Source organism: Loxodonta africana, unplaced genomic scaffold, assembly GCF_030014295.1.
Source record: "Loxodonta africana isolate mLoxAfr1 unplaced genomic scaffold, mLoxAfr1.hap2 scaffold_100, whole genome shotgun sequence".
NCBI lineage: Eukaryota > Metazoa > Chordata > Mammalia > Proboscidea > Elephantidae > Loxodonta > Loxodonta africana.
The window spans coordinates 400,376-416,825 of record NW_026974869.1 but is presented as its reverse complement, the minus strand read 5'-3'; the positions used below and the strand labels follow the sequence as shown (position 1 = coordinate 416,825).

The 16,450-nt window shown below is 36.7% G+C and overlaps 1 protein-coding gene and 1 pseudogene across 1 annotated transcript; both read right to left on the bottom strand.

Moving 5' to 3' along the window:
* Positions 1-7,384: 7,384 nt before the first annotated feature.
* On the bottom strand, positions 7,385-8,308 carry LOC100671713 (olfactory receptor 4C15-like). Its single transcript, XM_064278912.1, has one exon. The coding sequence runs from the start codon at positions 8,306-8,308 to the stop codon at positions 7,385-7,387; it is 924 nt and encodes a 307-aa protein (XP_064134982.1).
* Positions 8,309-13,055: 4,747 nt separating this feature from the next.
* LOC135229137 (olfactory receptor 4A47-like) lies at positions 13,056-14,683 on the bottom strand (annotated as a pseudogene).
* Between the last annotated feature and the right edge of the window lie 1,767 nt (positions 14,684-16,450).

Sequence of the window (16,450 nt, the reverse complement as noted above, 5' to 3'; positions counted from 1 at the left end):
CTATTCCCCCAAATATTTCTTTAAAAATTTGAGTTGAACTGGGCCTTCAAGATGAATTAATTCATTTCTTATCAAAAATAAAGGCCAATGGAACATTGCCTAACTGTATGCTTAACAAAAATAAGGATGCATTAAGTTTTGGGTTGTCTTTGTTTTTGTTTTAGTCTTCATTTTAGGATGTAAACAGAAGCTGACAAAAATAATAATACCTACTTCAAAGTGTTCTGCTGATGACTGAGTGAAATAATGCAAGGAAAAAAGCAATTGCTCAGTGCCTAGTGTCTAGGATACTGTCCATGTGAGGTCTTATTATCCCTATTCTAGTATCAGCTAAGTTATGGTTTGAGAGTTCAGGAAATAAAAAAACATGTAGATCTTGGATTTTCTGTCTCCACAGCCAATGTCCATTCCACTGGATCAATAACAAGCAGTGAGAATGTTTCTTTTCTGGGAGAACTTCAGAGTAAGGATGGCCTTTCTACACTCTCCACACACCTCTCAAGGTTAAAACCTTCTGATTCATTTGTTCATGTTTAAATTAGACACCTCAGGGAAAAAAAACTCCAGATGATTTATAATCAGAAGGTAATGGCCCTACCATACACAATACATATCAAATACATATACAAAGGGCAACAACTATGGAAGTGAAGAATAGAAACAACATATTCAACATAAGCCAGTCTTAAGACTTAATTTATTCTTAACCAATTGTTCAAACCATGTGACCTAACACAATCAAGTGCAACTCCTCAAGGTATATTCATTTCAAAATTATATAACATTATTGTAAAATAGTTCATATATTGCTTACCTAAGCATCTCACAAGACTATGATGAGGGCCAATTTTGAAGATGTGAAAGCATTGCTTATTTCAAAGAACTGTTGTTGCAAACTGTGGTCATTATTGTCTCACTTAATAAACCAGCTGCTTTCCCCATGGAAAGCATTTCCACGACTCAACCAAATAATTATTTCAACTTCTGACTCCATTTTCCGTAGATAGACAAAGCTTTGAAGGATGAATGTGTCTTTGTACCTGTAATAGAAATTTATCACTCAAATCATTTACGTAATTATATGTTTGCTAAAGAGACGAAAAAAATACTTGTGGGGCTTATAGTGGTAAAGTGATTTTGTTAAATGCCACTTAGAATTGACAAACAAAACTAATGAATATACAATTTTACAGGTTTATGTCATCTATTTGTTTGCTTTTAAAAAAACATTTTCCTTATGTTCCCAGGGACCTTGGCAATCCTAAATTGTGCCAGCACTGTTAACTCCATATCTAGCTGCAAGGTGTTATCCAGAAACAAACAAAAAATAAAAACATAAAACCAACCCAAAAGGGTCATTGGGTCTGTCAACAAACATATCTTAAAATATAAAGATTATCAATAAAGGGTTAACCTAACCACAGAAGGCCATAACCACAACAGGTCAATTTATTTCTCAGGATCCATAGGGCTTCAAACTCTAAGAAACTGTATCAAAGGGGTAGGACTGAATGCTCTAACTTGTTCGATGGACTGTGGAAGTGTCTACCAAAACAAAGTGAAAATTTACCCCCGGAAGTGAGTTAGAGATCTACCCAACATCACACATAGCCCACATCACAGACAGCAATTATCATATGACAGACCCTGGACCCCTGAGCCAATAGACCAAACTGTCAGAAAAGATAAACAAGAAAAGGTCACCCAGTCATGACCTTAGTTCTTTGTATTTACTTAAAACAAAGATAGTCTGTAAGTAATTTTCTTATAGGCAATTACACTAATGGCTGTGAAGATCTCCTTGAAACACTATTACTCGTAAGGAATCTGCACCTGTCAAAATTGTACAAAAAGCACTTATTGATTATTCTTCTTTGGATTTTGGTTTCTTTGTAGCCTGAGTGCTTGCAGCCAATTTCCCTTTTTGTGTTTTCTGATAAGTCACAATAAAAAACTCTGTTGCAGAAGGCTTTAGTGAAAGTTATCACTCTACAACAGATATAGGACCCAATAGTGGTCAGTTTAGCCTAGGACAAAAGTAAGGGAGACAATGAAGTGAAATAAGTAAGAACATCAACTCCAGACTCATACAGGCTTGGATTCAAATCCAAGCTCTTCTATTTAGTTATGGCTCATGGAACAAGTTACTTCCAATCCTTGGTTTCCACTTCTGAAAAGTGAGTATACTAAGAATGCCTATTCATAGAATCAGGTAACACAATATGCATAAATACATTCAACAGGAGATCAAGCCCCCAGACCACTGACACAGGGAATTGGCAACATTTTTTCTTATGCTTAATTCCCCTTTTACCATGAACAGGGCTGACAAGTGCTTTTACTGATAAGCTCTTTGACTCTTTGTTTTACTAATTTAAAAATGGAAATTATTTTATTTGGTCACAGTGTAGGTATGCCAATTGTTTTAATGCATAGCACTATTGAATGACCTTTGTAATCCTTTAGTACCTCTCAAATACCCATGAGTCCACTTCTACTTCAGGCAGCTTCTTTACACAAAGAAAATCAAGTTGTCTGTAAATTAATTAATGCTAATTTATATTGATGATTAAATAGTTCTAAGAATGCAAAAATGTGAATTATAAATCTCACCATACATCATTTTTTTTTTTTTTGAAAATTCTGGTGTTGCCAATCTCCTATTCTTTGTGGAGAAAAGTTCATTCAGTGCCTGGATAAAATGTGAATGCCATTTCCAAGTCTTATTTCTACATCTAAGAGAGAGAGAAAGTCTCACAGGCACACAAGGCAGAGAATGTTCCCCACTGCTTCTCAAGTGCTGTTTCCAATTTGATGTCATGGAACAAAAAATAGAGAAGGAAAAGATTTGTCCTTTATTTCCAACTGGAATTTAAAGAGGTTTCCCTGAGAGGACATGAACCTGTAGAACTGCCTCTCAGTTGCCCTCCGGGGTTTGAAAATTTTCCATCAGCATGATTCTCCAAGACAGTTTAATGTGGTTTGAAGTACTTAAGCATTGGCAAATTTCTATGTCCCAAATCAATCAGGATTTTTTTTTTGTTTTAATCTCCTTCTTTCATAACTACTCCTGAGATTCTATGTGAAGATGTTTTCACTTCCCTTTATGTTCAGGAATATAACAATGTGTATGCTGGGATGGAAATGCCTATGTTCTTACTAAACGCAAGAGCTCAGTTCTGGGATCAGGCACAGCATCTATACATGAGGACAGCATGTGCTGTTCTTGGGCTGGGGTAGCAATGAGTGCTTATTAAGGAATAACATATTTCATATAGAAATATGCAAAACTACGTAGATTAACCCAAATGTTACCTTTTTCTCTACATACCTGATCTTGATATTCCATGACTTTAAAACTAAAAGCCTGATTTCTGTCCCTGGGTGGTACAAATCGTTAATGCACACACCTGTTAACCAAATGGATGGATGTTAACGTCCACCTCGAGGTACCTCAGAACAAGGTCTTGGCCATTTACTTCCAAAAAATTAGTACTTGAAAGTTCTATGAGGCATAGCTCTACTCTGACACACATGGGGTCCCCATGGTCAGAATCAACTTGACAGTAACTGGACTTTGTTGGTTTGTTTAATATTTTCTTCTTTTGTCATGTTATATGAAAAGAATGAATGACAGATCAGTTTGCTCTGATGAAATGTAGCATTGTGATTGAAGTTTGAGGGAAAACCTGGAGATCCCCCATCAGGCCGCTTCAGAAAGGGGCCAAACCAAACAATACGTTGTTTCATTCGGTATTTAAACATTTTAATCTACCTACTTCTATGGCAGTTCATACCCCACAAAAGATGTAAAATTGAAGTGATTCATCAGAAAAGTTAAGGCCCAGAAGCACCTTCAAATCAAGCACCTATGGGAACAAAGAACAAGGGTTGCTTTCTTTTTATCAAAATTTTAGAGGTTTGCCCTGACCAGAAGAACTACCTGACATGGATACATTCCTTGTGATTCAAGGACAGAAATCCACAGAAAACTGCCTGATACAGGGCCTGGATTCTGTGGAGAAACTGGGTGTTCTTGTTAGGTACCATGAAGATGGACACTCCTTTAGGAGGTCTTCCTCCACTCTCAACACCCTCAGTCAGAGCATGGACAGATGAGAGCTTTATAAGGGCCCACACAAAAGGCCCAAGGACAAGGATCAGCAGGGGACTGTTTTTATCCCAGAGCCCTGAACTTCCGTCCCCGGAACTGAGCATCTCAGCAAAACTCTGATAACCCAAAGTAGTGTAATCCTGTGGAAAAAATAAACAAAGATCTAGCCTTCTGAAGCCATTTGGATGCCAGTCCATGTAACTGGAACTGGGGTCCCAGCAGCAGGACCAGTCATAAGTTGATTGGGGCTGAATAAGAGCCCCTGGAAGATACTGTTTGACTCCATGGATGGGATAGAGTATGGAAGAGCAGCATGAAAATTATAAATGGTCAGGGGTCCATAGAGTCATGTCCAAGTTGGGATGCTATACCCAGAAGGCACTACAGACTTCCCAGTCACAGGCACTGGAGAATGTTGGACATTTTACAGCAGGCTCTCCAAAGCATGGAAGCAGGGACAGGGTTCTGCTTGTCCAGGTCCAAGGGTAGTTTCCTGTAAAATATCAGTTCTTCAAATCTGTGAATATAAAATGAGATTGTAAGCCATTTAGAGAGTTCAGGGGAGGAAAAGTATTCCAGACAGAAGAAATAACTTATGGACGCTAAGGCTCTACGGCAAGAGTATATGTGATTAGCAAGCAGAAGAGAAAGCGTCACATGGACTGGGGGATCAGTGAGGGGTCAGCCCTGAGAGAGGAGTTCAGAGAGGTGGGAGGGTAGCAAGATTAATGCTGCCTGATCTTTAGCAATTGTAAGGTTTTAGCTTTTATCCTGAGCACCACTGCAGTTAAGCAGATTCATAATATGATCTGACTTACGGGTTTAAAGGATAACTACAAATGTCTTGCTGAGGATAGAACTGGGGTATTGTATACAAAGGTAAAAGTAGGGAGACTAAGTAAGAGGGACTTGCAATAATCGAGGTGAAAGAGGATGGTGGCTTGGAATTAAGTGACAGCTCTAAAAAATGATAAGAAGTTTTTGAATTGGGGATATATAGGTTAAAGCTAACAGCATTTCCTGATAGAGAGGATGTGGGCAGGGAGAAAAACAAACCAAATGAGCCCTCAGTAGAGATGGAGGATGATGTGAGTGGAGTCTGTTTGGGGATTGGGCCAGAACAACCAGAAATACTGCTTTGGATTTATTCAGTTTAAGAAACCAACTTGTCATTTAGATGGAAATACCATGGAAGCAGTTGGATGTCCAGATCTCAACCTCAAAGAAGAAGCCTGGGCTGGAAATATTAATTTGGGCACCTTGGTCATGTAAGAGATTATGTAAAGGAAAAGTGAATAGAGCAACTGGGTTAAACGATGTTAATTGATTTAATAAGATGAGAAATGAAAAACTGCTGTTAAATATAATGATGCAGAGGTCTGTGGTGACCTTGAAGAGAGGATTTTCAGATAGTTCTAGTTATTTACATGTGACTGAAGGGAGTTTAAAGAGGTTGGAAGGAGAGAAAGCGGGGCTGGACATTTTAGAGATCCCATTTATTTTTCCTTCCAAGGAGGGAGAATGAAATGGGGTATTAGATACAAAGGAAGCAGAGTAAAAAAAAAATACTTTTAACAATGAGAGACGTAATGGATTGCTTCTTTGATGATGCAACTGTTGCAGTAGAGAGGGAAACGTGGATGAAATAAGAGTCAGAAGAGATTCTTAGGCAACAGTCCTTGTGTAAGCAGTGAGGAGATGAGTTCCCATGTAAAAGTAAAGAGACGCTGGTTGTCTTTGGTACGGGTTACAGATACGTCACTTACAGTAGCACTTAAAAGGCAGCATATAAGTGAATGGATGCTGTCAGATTGATAGATATAGCTACAGGAGTCTGGAAATTCTCTTTTGATAATTTAAATTATTTCATTGAAATAGGGAGAAAGTACATCAATGCTTCCCATTAAGTTTGATGCTTGTAGTAATTTTTTAAGCAGATACCTTTCTTCAAATTGAAGTATCTTTCAATTCCTACTTTGCTAAAACTCAGTATCATAAACAGTTGAGAATTTTTCAAATTCTAATACAGAGGTAATCATACAATTTACCAGGTAGTATTAGTAAAAACAAGTCTCCATAACAAAACAGTATGAACAAGATTTGTTTCAGATGTCAGGGTGTCAAAAAAAAAAAAGTCAGACATTAAGCTGTTAAATAACATGTTTAATGGGTAAAGGCTATTTAATGTGAACTAATTTGGAGATCCTATAGAACTATAAGAAATTTGTGAGAACAAATGAACATGGAATACTGCATCATTAATGAACAGAATAGCTCATAACTGTAATAGATGATGTAGATTCAGATATTACTTTATTTTTTAACAGTGACTTAAGCAAGTTGGAAATTTATTTACCTCTTACATATAGGAATTCTGAGCCAAGTAATATGGGGCTGCTATTACAACTCTACAACATTAGGGTTTTAGAATCCTTCAGTCTTGCGTTTCCACTAACCTTAACACACATCCTCAAAGTCCAAGATGATTGCCTGAATTCCCACCACAATTCCATATTTACAGAATTACCATTTAATATATCACTTTCATTTACATTTTGTTCACCATAATTGATCACATGATCACACCTAACTACATTGGATGCTGGGGAATCTCTTTTAGCTAGGAAGCAATGATTCTTAAAAAAAGAACAACAGCAACAAACAACAACAAAAACCATTACCATCCCCTGAGTTTGGACTCAGAAGGTTTCCAGATTTGTGATATTTATAAGGAAAGCAGAAGCCACATCTTTCTGACATAGAGTAGGTGGTGATTTTGAACCACCACACTTTATGTCAGCACCTGAGGGCTTACCTTGTGTGCCACCAGAGCTGCTTAACTGGGATCAGGACCCTAAAAGTGAACTTTTTCTTCAGTTAAAATAGTTTCATGAAGTTCCTATTCCTGATATCTAAGATTTTTTTTCTACTATCCTTAAGGGCTTTTCAAAGTATGGTGTACATGGCAAGAAGTTTAGAATATAATCTGATTCCTCTTTTTTAGTGATTTCTTTTCTTTACTATATTCGAAACAAACATAAAATTCAACTTTCCATTAATTACCTATAAGGATACTTAGCTGCCAACTCCAAGATATGAGTGATCTGAGGGTGGTAATAGCATTTCCTGACCTACCCATCAATATTTTTCTGTGGCATTACATTACTTTCTGCCTTACAAGTTCCCACCCCTATAAAGCATTTTGTTAAGCCCATTTTGAATTCTTTCCCCTTGAAATTTAAATTTTTAAGTTTAATGTTTTATTTTTCATCAGAAACCCAGCAATCTGGTCCATAATTTCCTCATAGCATTTTTCACTTCCTTATTCCTGAAAGTATAAATCAAAGGATTGAGCAAGGGAGTTACGAAGGCATAAACTATGGTCACCATCTTGTCGAAGGAGAAAGCAGATGGAGGTCGGGCATAGATAATTATGCATGGGACAAAAAACAAAACCACGATAGCAGTGTGAGATCCACAGGTGGAGAGAGCTTTCAGCCGTCCTTCAGAGCTATGAGTTCTTAGTGAGAGCAAGATGACAAAATAGGAGATAAGCAACAAGGAGAAGATTATGATGCAGATAAACCCACTGTTGGCAACGACCAAAAAGCTGCTGATGCAAGTGTCAGTACAGGCAAGCTTCAATAATGGGTTCAAATCACATAGGAAGTGATCGATAACATTGGGGCCACAGAAGGACAGCTGGAAAATAAGGAGAATTTGTATCACAGAATGCAAGAAGCCCCCTGTCCAGGCTACCCCCATCAGAATGCCACAGAGCTTCCAGTTCATGATAGAGGGGTAGTGCAATGGCTTGCAAATGGCCACATAACGGTCATAGGCCATGGCGGTCAGGACAGTCACCTCCACTCCAGCAAAGAAGTGATCAGCAAAGACCTGGGTCATACAGCCCTTGAAGGAGATGGTTTTCTTCTCATAGAGGGAGTCCACAATCATCTTTGGCGCAAATGCAGAGGAATAGCAGGCATCCAGGAAGGACAGGAATGCCAGAAAGAAGTACATCGGGGATCCCAGGAGTGCTGGGCTGCTGACAATTGTCACCACAACTAGCAAATTGCTCCCAAGAGTTGCAATGTAGCAGAACAAAAATACAATAAATATTATTTTCTGAACACTTGGATTCCATGAAAGACCCAAGAGAACAAACTCAGTTACAAAGCTTTGGTTTTGCATATTTCAGAGGAAAAGGTGGAAGCTAACACAGTGACCAAGTAGAATCTGAAATTATGAGAAACATATTTGTCTCAAACCAGTTTATGATATTAGCGTAGTCATCAAAGTATTGGTGCATCCGTAATCAAAATTATTTTAAATGCTTCTGCTGTTGTTAAGAACATAAAATTAGAAATTTCTTGAGCCATCAGTCAGAACTGAGGTTAAACTCTTTAAAACAGTCAGAGTTTCAATAGGGGGAAGTGAACCATTCACATGTGTTAGGGATGACAAATAGTTTTTAAAGTGGATGCCAGCTTTGACTTGTTAGTAGTAGCTACCAAGAGTGAAATGTTGTCTTCTCAAGCTGGCCTTTGAAATTGTCTGTTCAACTCTTCTTCATCATTCATTAGCCATCAGAGAAATGCAGATGAAAACTACAATGAGAAATTATGTCACCCTGACATTACTGGAACTAATAAAAATAAAAACAGAAAATAACAAAAGTTGGAGAGGTTGTGGGGAGATTGGATCTCTTATGCATTACTGGGAGGAAATGTAAAATATGATGCCTCCTTGAAATGCTAGAAATAAAATACCATACAATCTAGTAAGCCCATTCCGAGGAATATATCCTAGAGAAATAAGAACTGTCACAAGAATAGACATATGCACACTCATGTTCATTGCAGCATTATTCGTAACAGAAAAAAATGGAAGCAACCTATGTGCCCATTGGCAGATGAATGGATAAACAAATTATGGTACATACACATATTAGAATTCTACATAATAATAAAGAACAATGATAAATCCTCAAAACATCTCACAACATGGATGAATCTGGAGCGCATTATGCTTAGTGAAATCAGTCAATCAAAAAGGATGAATATTGTATGAGATCACCCAAGAAAATGTTTATACACATACAAAAAAAACCAATCTGATGATTACGAGGGAGGAGAGGGATGTGTTGGGAGAACCATTAACTAGACAGTAGACAAGTGTTAACTTTGGTAACGGGGAAGACAACACACAATATAAGGGAAGCTGGTATATCTTGACTAAGGCAAAGTCTTAGAAGCTTCCTAGAGAAACCCAAACACCTCGAGGAGCAGAGTTACTGGTCTTGAGGGCTGGGGGCCATGGTCTCTGGGGACATGTGGCACAATTGGCATAACATAGCTCATAAACAAAAGGTTTTAAATCCTGCTTTGCTGAGTAGTGGCACCTGGGGTCTTAAAATCTTGTGAGTGCCCTCTAAGATACATTTGCTGATCCCATCCTGTGTGGAGCAAAGGAGAATGAAGAAAACCAAACACTTAAGGACAATATTAGTCCAAAGAACTAATGAACCACAGCCTCTATCAGCCTGATCCCAGAATGATTAGCTGATGCCTGGCTACCGTTACTGCCTGCTCTGACAAGGATCACAATAGAGGATCCCAGACAGAGCGGGAGAAAAATGTAGAGCAAAATTCAAATTCACAAAAAAGACCCGACTTACTGGTCTGACAGAGATTTGAGGAACCCCCAAGACTATGGCCCCTAGACACCCTGCTAACTCAGAACTGAAGCCAATCCTGAAGTCCTTGTTTCAGCCAAAGTTTTAGACACACCTATAAAACAAACAATAACACATGTGAGGAACATGCTTCTTAGTTCAGTCAATTGCAGGAGACTAAATGGGTAACCCCCCCGGCCCAAAAGCAAAGATAAGAAGGCAGGAAGGGACAAGAAAAGTGTTGGAATGGACAAAGGGTACCAGGGGTGTAATGGGGAAGAAGGAGAGGGTTGACACTTTGTGGGAATTACAACCAAGGACACAAAACAATTTATGTATAAAATTTGAGTGAGAAAATAATTCATGCTGTCAACTTTCAGCTAAAGCACAGTAAAATTTAAAAAGATTTAATCACATGTAAACAGATACAGCATCGTTTGTGGTAGACACAGACCTTAGTATGGTAGATACAGATATCTGAATGGTTGGATACAGATCTGTCTGTGGCTAGACACAGACTTATGGTTTGTCAGACTTAGACCGTTATGTGTTCACATATTGACTCATGTGTGATCAGATATAGACCCCTGTGTGGTCAGATACAGACACTTGCATGTTTATATATAGACCCATGTGTGACCTTAGACCCATGCGTAGACAGATACAAGTCTATGTGTGTTTGGTACAGACTTGTGTCTTTGACTTTGAGGATTGTGCAGTAACTCATGCAGCAAAAGACACTGAATCCTTTCAGATCAACTCATTGAAAATGTGAATCAAATGTAAATAAGAGAATTCTCTTTGTAAATCAGAAAGCAGAAAGGCAAGTTGTGTGTACACTCTGTGGAACTAACTACAAATTTTATTGAGATTTTTAAAGCAAGCCTGCACAATATGCTTCTTATTCAGGATGAGAAATCCAGATTACTATGATATACCCTTTTTCACAATAGAAGTATTTCAAGACATTAGGAATTTCTAAGCCTTATAAAATGACTTTAAGATTTATCAGGAATAATTAATATTTGGGAATTGCATAAAAATGTTTTAAATGGGTGAGTAATAGGGGAGATTATCCCACCAGATAATATAAATACACATTAAAAATCTTTGATAACTGACATAGTGTGTTAGTGGTAGAGAGTTGAAAAAAAAAAGTAGAAGAAATGGTGAAAAGACTGAATGAACACAAATAATTTGCAAAGGTTATGGAGGGAACTCTATGTCCCAGACACTGTGAAAGAAAAAGAAAGCACAAAGACAACTAAGGAATAACCCTGCCTTCTGCTGACTTATACACTATGAACATAGACAACAGACCAAGATTTTTATATATCACTCCATATAGCTATGCAAATTTGAAAATTAACTAAATTTCCAAAAGTGGAGAACTTAGTTATGCTAACTCCGGTTCAACCAAATCTCAATATTATTTGGTGAATAATGGTATGCTTTTTTTTTTAGGAAGAGTTTGAGATGATATAAGAAATATCCATGTAATGATATTAGGAATAAAAATAAGTTTACAGAGTCACATACACCGTATCTTTTTCCAGTGAAAAAGGCCCTGTCTTCTGTGCCCTTAACCCCTCATGAAACCAAACTAATACGGAAGGCAGGAACCATAGGTTTCTTTGATCATATGTTCCTACAATATTAGGGATAGATAATGTTTTATTTTAAACCTGATTCAAAGAGAGAAAGGCTCACAAAGATTTTATGATTGAGACCTTTGTGAAACAGAACAATATATTCTGATCTCTGTATTACCTAATAATCTGCATTCCCTTAGTAATGGAGGTGAGAATGGAGACAGTAGGAATTGTCAACATCTTTCCTGACATTGAAATCATGTAAAATAATCCAGTGTCAATTTCTGTATTTTATATTTGAAGCTCATTGATTATGGGTTTTTTCTACTTTTATGTGTGAAAGGCAGGGCCTTTGTCCCCATTAGAAAGTCATGAGACACTATAAACAAGAAGGAGATGGGGATATTAAAAATAATAAAGCTATCATCAGCTACTTTAAACTTTCAGGGATGATGAATGGATCATCTTTAGAAAAATTTAATGCAAAACAAAGCTGCTCCACTTAAGGAAATAAGATGATTTCCCAATTGGGAAAAAAAGTAAGATTTAGTCATTTACCTGCCTATCTGCCTTGTTCATTTTGATTCTTTTTGTATATTTAACCTTCTTATGATTATTATGAATAATAGCAGGTTTCTAGGGAGGTGAATGGCTACATGCTCAACTAGTAACAAAAATCAGTTCAAGCACAATCAGAGGTGCCTCAGGAAAAAGTTCTGGAGATCTCTGTCTGAAAGTTCAGGGCTATGAAAACTGAAAGGAGTGCAGTTCTACTATATAATACATGGGGTCGCCATAAGTCAAAATTGACCCAAATGTAACTCAGTGATTAATGTTAGAACTCTGAAGCCACCTTCCTCTTCAACCTCAACATACTAAGCAAAATAAGCAAAACTAAATATTTAAAAAACCGTACTGATACAAAAATAAAAATACATAGTTCAAATGTTAATATGGACTATCTCTGTGCAGGGAAGAGTCTTAGTCATCTAGTGCTGCTATAACATAAATACCACAAGTGGACGGTTCTCGCAGTCTAGTAGGCTAGAAGTCCAAATTCAGGGTGCCAGTCAAGGAGAATGCTTTCTCTCTCTGTCAGCTCTGTAGGAAGATCCTTGTTATCAACCTTGCCCTGGTCTACGAGCCTCTCAGTACAGGGTCCAAAGGACATGTTCAGCTCCTGGCACTATTTTCTTGGTATTATGAGGTCCCTTTGTCTCTCTACTGGCTTCTCTCTTTTATATCTCAAAAGAGGTTCATTCAAGAAACAGCCTAAAATTTTAAACTGAGTCCTGCCTCATTATTATGACTGCCTCTATTCCTGCCTTACTAATGTCATAGAGGTAGGATTTATAACACATAGGAAAATTGTATCAGATGACAAAATGGTGGACAATCACACAATACTGGGAATCACGGCATAGCCAAGTTGACACACATTTTTCTAGGACACAATTAAATCCATGACGGGAGGGTTGAATCATGTTTTTACATCTTATTTTATTATTGTGAAATGAGACCTATTAATTCTCAAAAAGGTTTAAATGTACTTAAGAAAGAGACATCAGAAAATTTTCCATCAACTAAAATAAATTTCTGGTGTTAACTGTAGTATAACTCATCACATAGAGTATAAATCTATAGCCTCAATGGAACCATTTTACCCCCCCAATGACATGTATTTGTCAAGAAATGAAAATCTTAAAAATATATTTTGAACAAAACTAGTCATTGGAAGTATATACATAATAAATATTTTTAATCATTTATAAGTTACTAAATGGGAAGAAAGTTTTACCACACTTATAATTACACAGGGCGTTTCTGAAGGAGGAGTTTTTAACTGAAAGTAGATGATGCATTTATCTCCCAGATCATTTGTGTTTTCTGGTCCAGAGCTTCTTCATGGCGTTTTTCATCTCTGCATTTCTCAGAGTATAGATTAAGGGGTTCAGCATAGGAGTGATGACAGTGTAAAATACAGTCAAAATTTTATCTGCTGGTAAGGTGGAGGGAGGTCTCACATACATAAAAATACAAGGGATAAAGAAGAGGGCCACCGTAGTGATGTGGGAGCCACAGGTGGATAAGGCTTTGCGCCTCCCTTCCTGACTAAGATTCTTTAGGGAATGTAGAATGACTCCGTAGGAGATGAGTAACACCGTAAAAATGACCATACATATTACCACATCATTGGCAATCACAGTGAGGCCAATGATATAAGTGTCAGTGCAGGCAAGTTTTAATAAGGGGTACATGTCACAGATGAAGTGGTCTATGACATTGGCGCCACAGAAGGGAAGGTGGTAAATAAAGAGAAGCTGAACTACAGCATGCACAAAACCTCCAATGCAGGCCACCAACAGCAGCAGAGCACATACTCGTTGGCTCAAGATCATCATATAATGCAGGGGTTTACAGATAGCCATGTAGCGGTCACAAGCCATGACCACCAGAAGTAAAATCTCAGCACCACCAAATAAGTGTCCTATAAAAAGCTGAGTCATGCAAGCTTGGAAAGAAAATATTTTCTTCCCATAAAGTCTATAATCATGTTTGGAGTAACTGTAGTAGAATAAACAGCATCCATAAATGATAAGTAGCCAAGAAAGAAGTACATAGGGGCATCCAGTGTTGGGCTGACCACCACAGTCACAACAATGAGGAGGTTGCCCACCATTGTCACAATGTAGATGAACAAGAACAAAACAAAAAATATTTTCTGACCCTGGAGATTCTGAGTGAGCCCCAAGAGGACAAATTCAGTCACATTGTTCCTTTGTTCCATATGTTCTTCTGTGTGTCCTTATTTCAGAGTTCAGAATAAATTTACCTGTGAATATATGATGAGTAGTGACTTTTTGAAATCTCCAGATAATTTGTTTATTCATTCAACAAATAGGTTTAATGATTTGCCAGGCTCCATCACTGTCCCAGATGATAAGACTGCAAGGCTGATTTATTAAAATATGGTCCCTGACTTCAGTGATCGTATAGACTAATGGAGAGACAAATTACAAATATGCATGGGAAAAGTAGAGGTTATTAAATATTGGGACTGTAACACTAATTTCCATCTGGAAGAAAATAAAATTGTATCTATAGCTAGTACAATAAACAGAAATAAAATAGAAATCCAGTTAAGATTTAATGCTAAAATAAAGTACAATTTACTTTATTTTCAAGTCAGTAAAATAAATTATTTTCTACATTCTAGGAATAGAAGAATCTTCCTAATTAATAACTGAAATCCCAATTAGACACATTTGAACATTTCAAATTTTTTAAAAGGATTTTTAAATATACAATAAACACAGTCTACAGACAAAAATACCTTGGTGGAAAATATGTCTAAAATAGACAAGTAATTCTAATTAGTTAATCACAAAAAGACAAACACCTAATACAAAATATGTCTAAAATAATTCTAACTAGTTAACCAGAAAAAGAGAAACAACCTAATGGCAAAGGATATAAACAAGTAATTAAATGAAGAGTACATCCAAATGGCCAATAAACATATGATAGGATGCTGAAACTCACCTATAAATAGTGAAATGTAAAATAAAATAACAGATATTGCTCTGCACCCACATTGACAAAAAAGCTTTTAAAAAAGTATTAACAGCTATAACTGGCAAAAATAGAGAAAAGGGCCTTCTCTTCCATTGCTAGTAAAAATGTTAATTTTATAATATTTATCTAGCCAACTCTATTGAAAACAAAAATGCATTTACTTTTCATCACAACAATTACACTCTTTAAAACCTATCCATGGGAAGTAAGGCAACAGTACCTAAGAATATGCTCATGGTATATTTTTGCTGCATTATCTATAATGGCATTAAATAACAAACATGAAAGAAAAATAATTTAAGTGAATTATGGTTGAATATATCTAAAAAAAAAAATCCATTAAATGGAATAATGCATTTGAAAGAATGAATTAGAACTATGCTGGTACCATTAGAGAAATTCCTACAAGGTACTGTTGAGTAAGAGAGAAATGAACATAAAACTACCCATAATATATTATCATAAAATAAAAACATAAATGCATCAGTTTATAAATGTTTGCATATGAGTATATAAGTATGGGAAAAATATGGAAGGGAACATTTTTGTTGTTGTTATAAACAGGTTCCATTTATGCTGATGATGTATATGAAAGAATGAAAATGATGAGAAGGTAGATTTCAAAATAAAGAAAACTGCACAAATTAAAAAAAAATTATGTCAAAATATTGTTGATATTCACTAGCTCTTTTATCTCTTAAAGCGATCCTAGGGATGATATTCAGATACTCTCTAAGTCTCTGTTGACATTGACTTCAATATCAGACTTCGTAATTCTGCCTGACCTCCTCTTCACAATATATGGATTGTCTGTGTTTCTAAGTATGGCCAAGCCTTCTGCATGTGCAGTAGGTTCCATAGTCTTTATTGCACTCAAAGCAGTGCTCCTGTAACTGTCTCCTCCATTCTACATCATTAGTTTTCCTCTCTGTTTTGCATTATTCTGTCCACATATTTATACAGTATAATATCTCCATTGGTTAACTAATCTATTTGCCAACTCTACATCTCTTTCGAATGAGCAACCCAATTGTCTCTTCTTCGTAAAAAACACCTTCACCTTGCTAAATCCAATGGTTAATTACACTTTTTTTCTTACCCAGCCTATCATTTCTACAAATTAAAGTGATAGCTTGCTTACATAATAGCACCTTAGGTTCTTGCATCACTTTCTAAGAACTCAAGTATTAACAAGCAATGCTTCAGAACACTACAGTTCATCCTACAATGATATTTACAAATCTCTGCCCATTAAAATAGCCCCCAAATACTTACCCTGAAATTAGTTTCTAAGAATACTAATGTTAGAGAAAGTAAATGTACTCTGGGTCTTTATAGGATGAAAATATCCAAGGGAAAATTACAGAATTGAGTCAAACCTCATATATTTTATTGACCAAAAAGCATCTCTAACACACCTGACTATCAGAATCACATAGAAGAATTTTCAAAAGTCTACGACATTCCAAATCACACTACCAATGTGCCCTT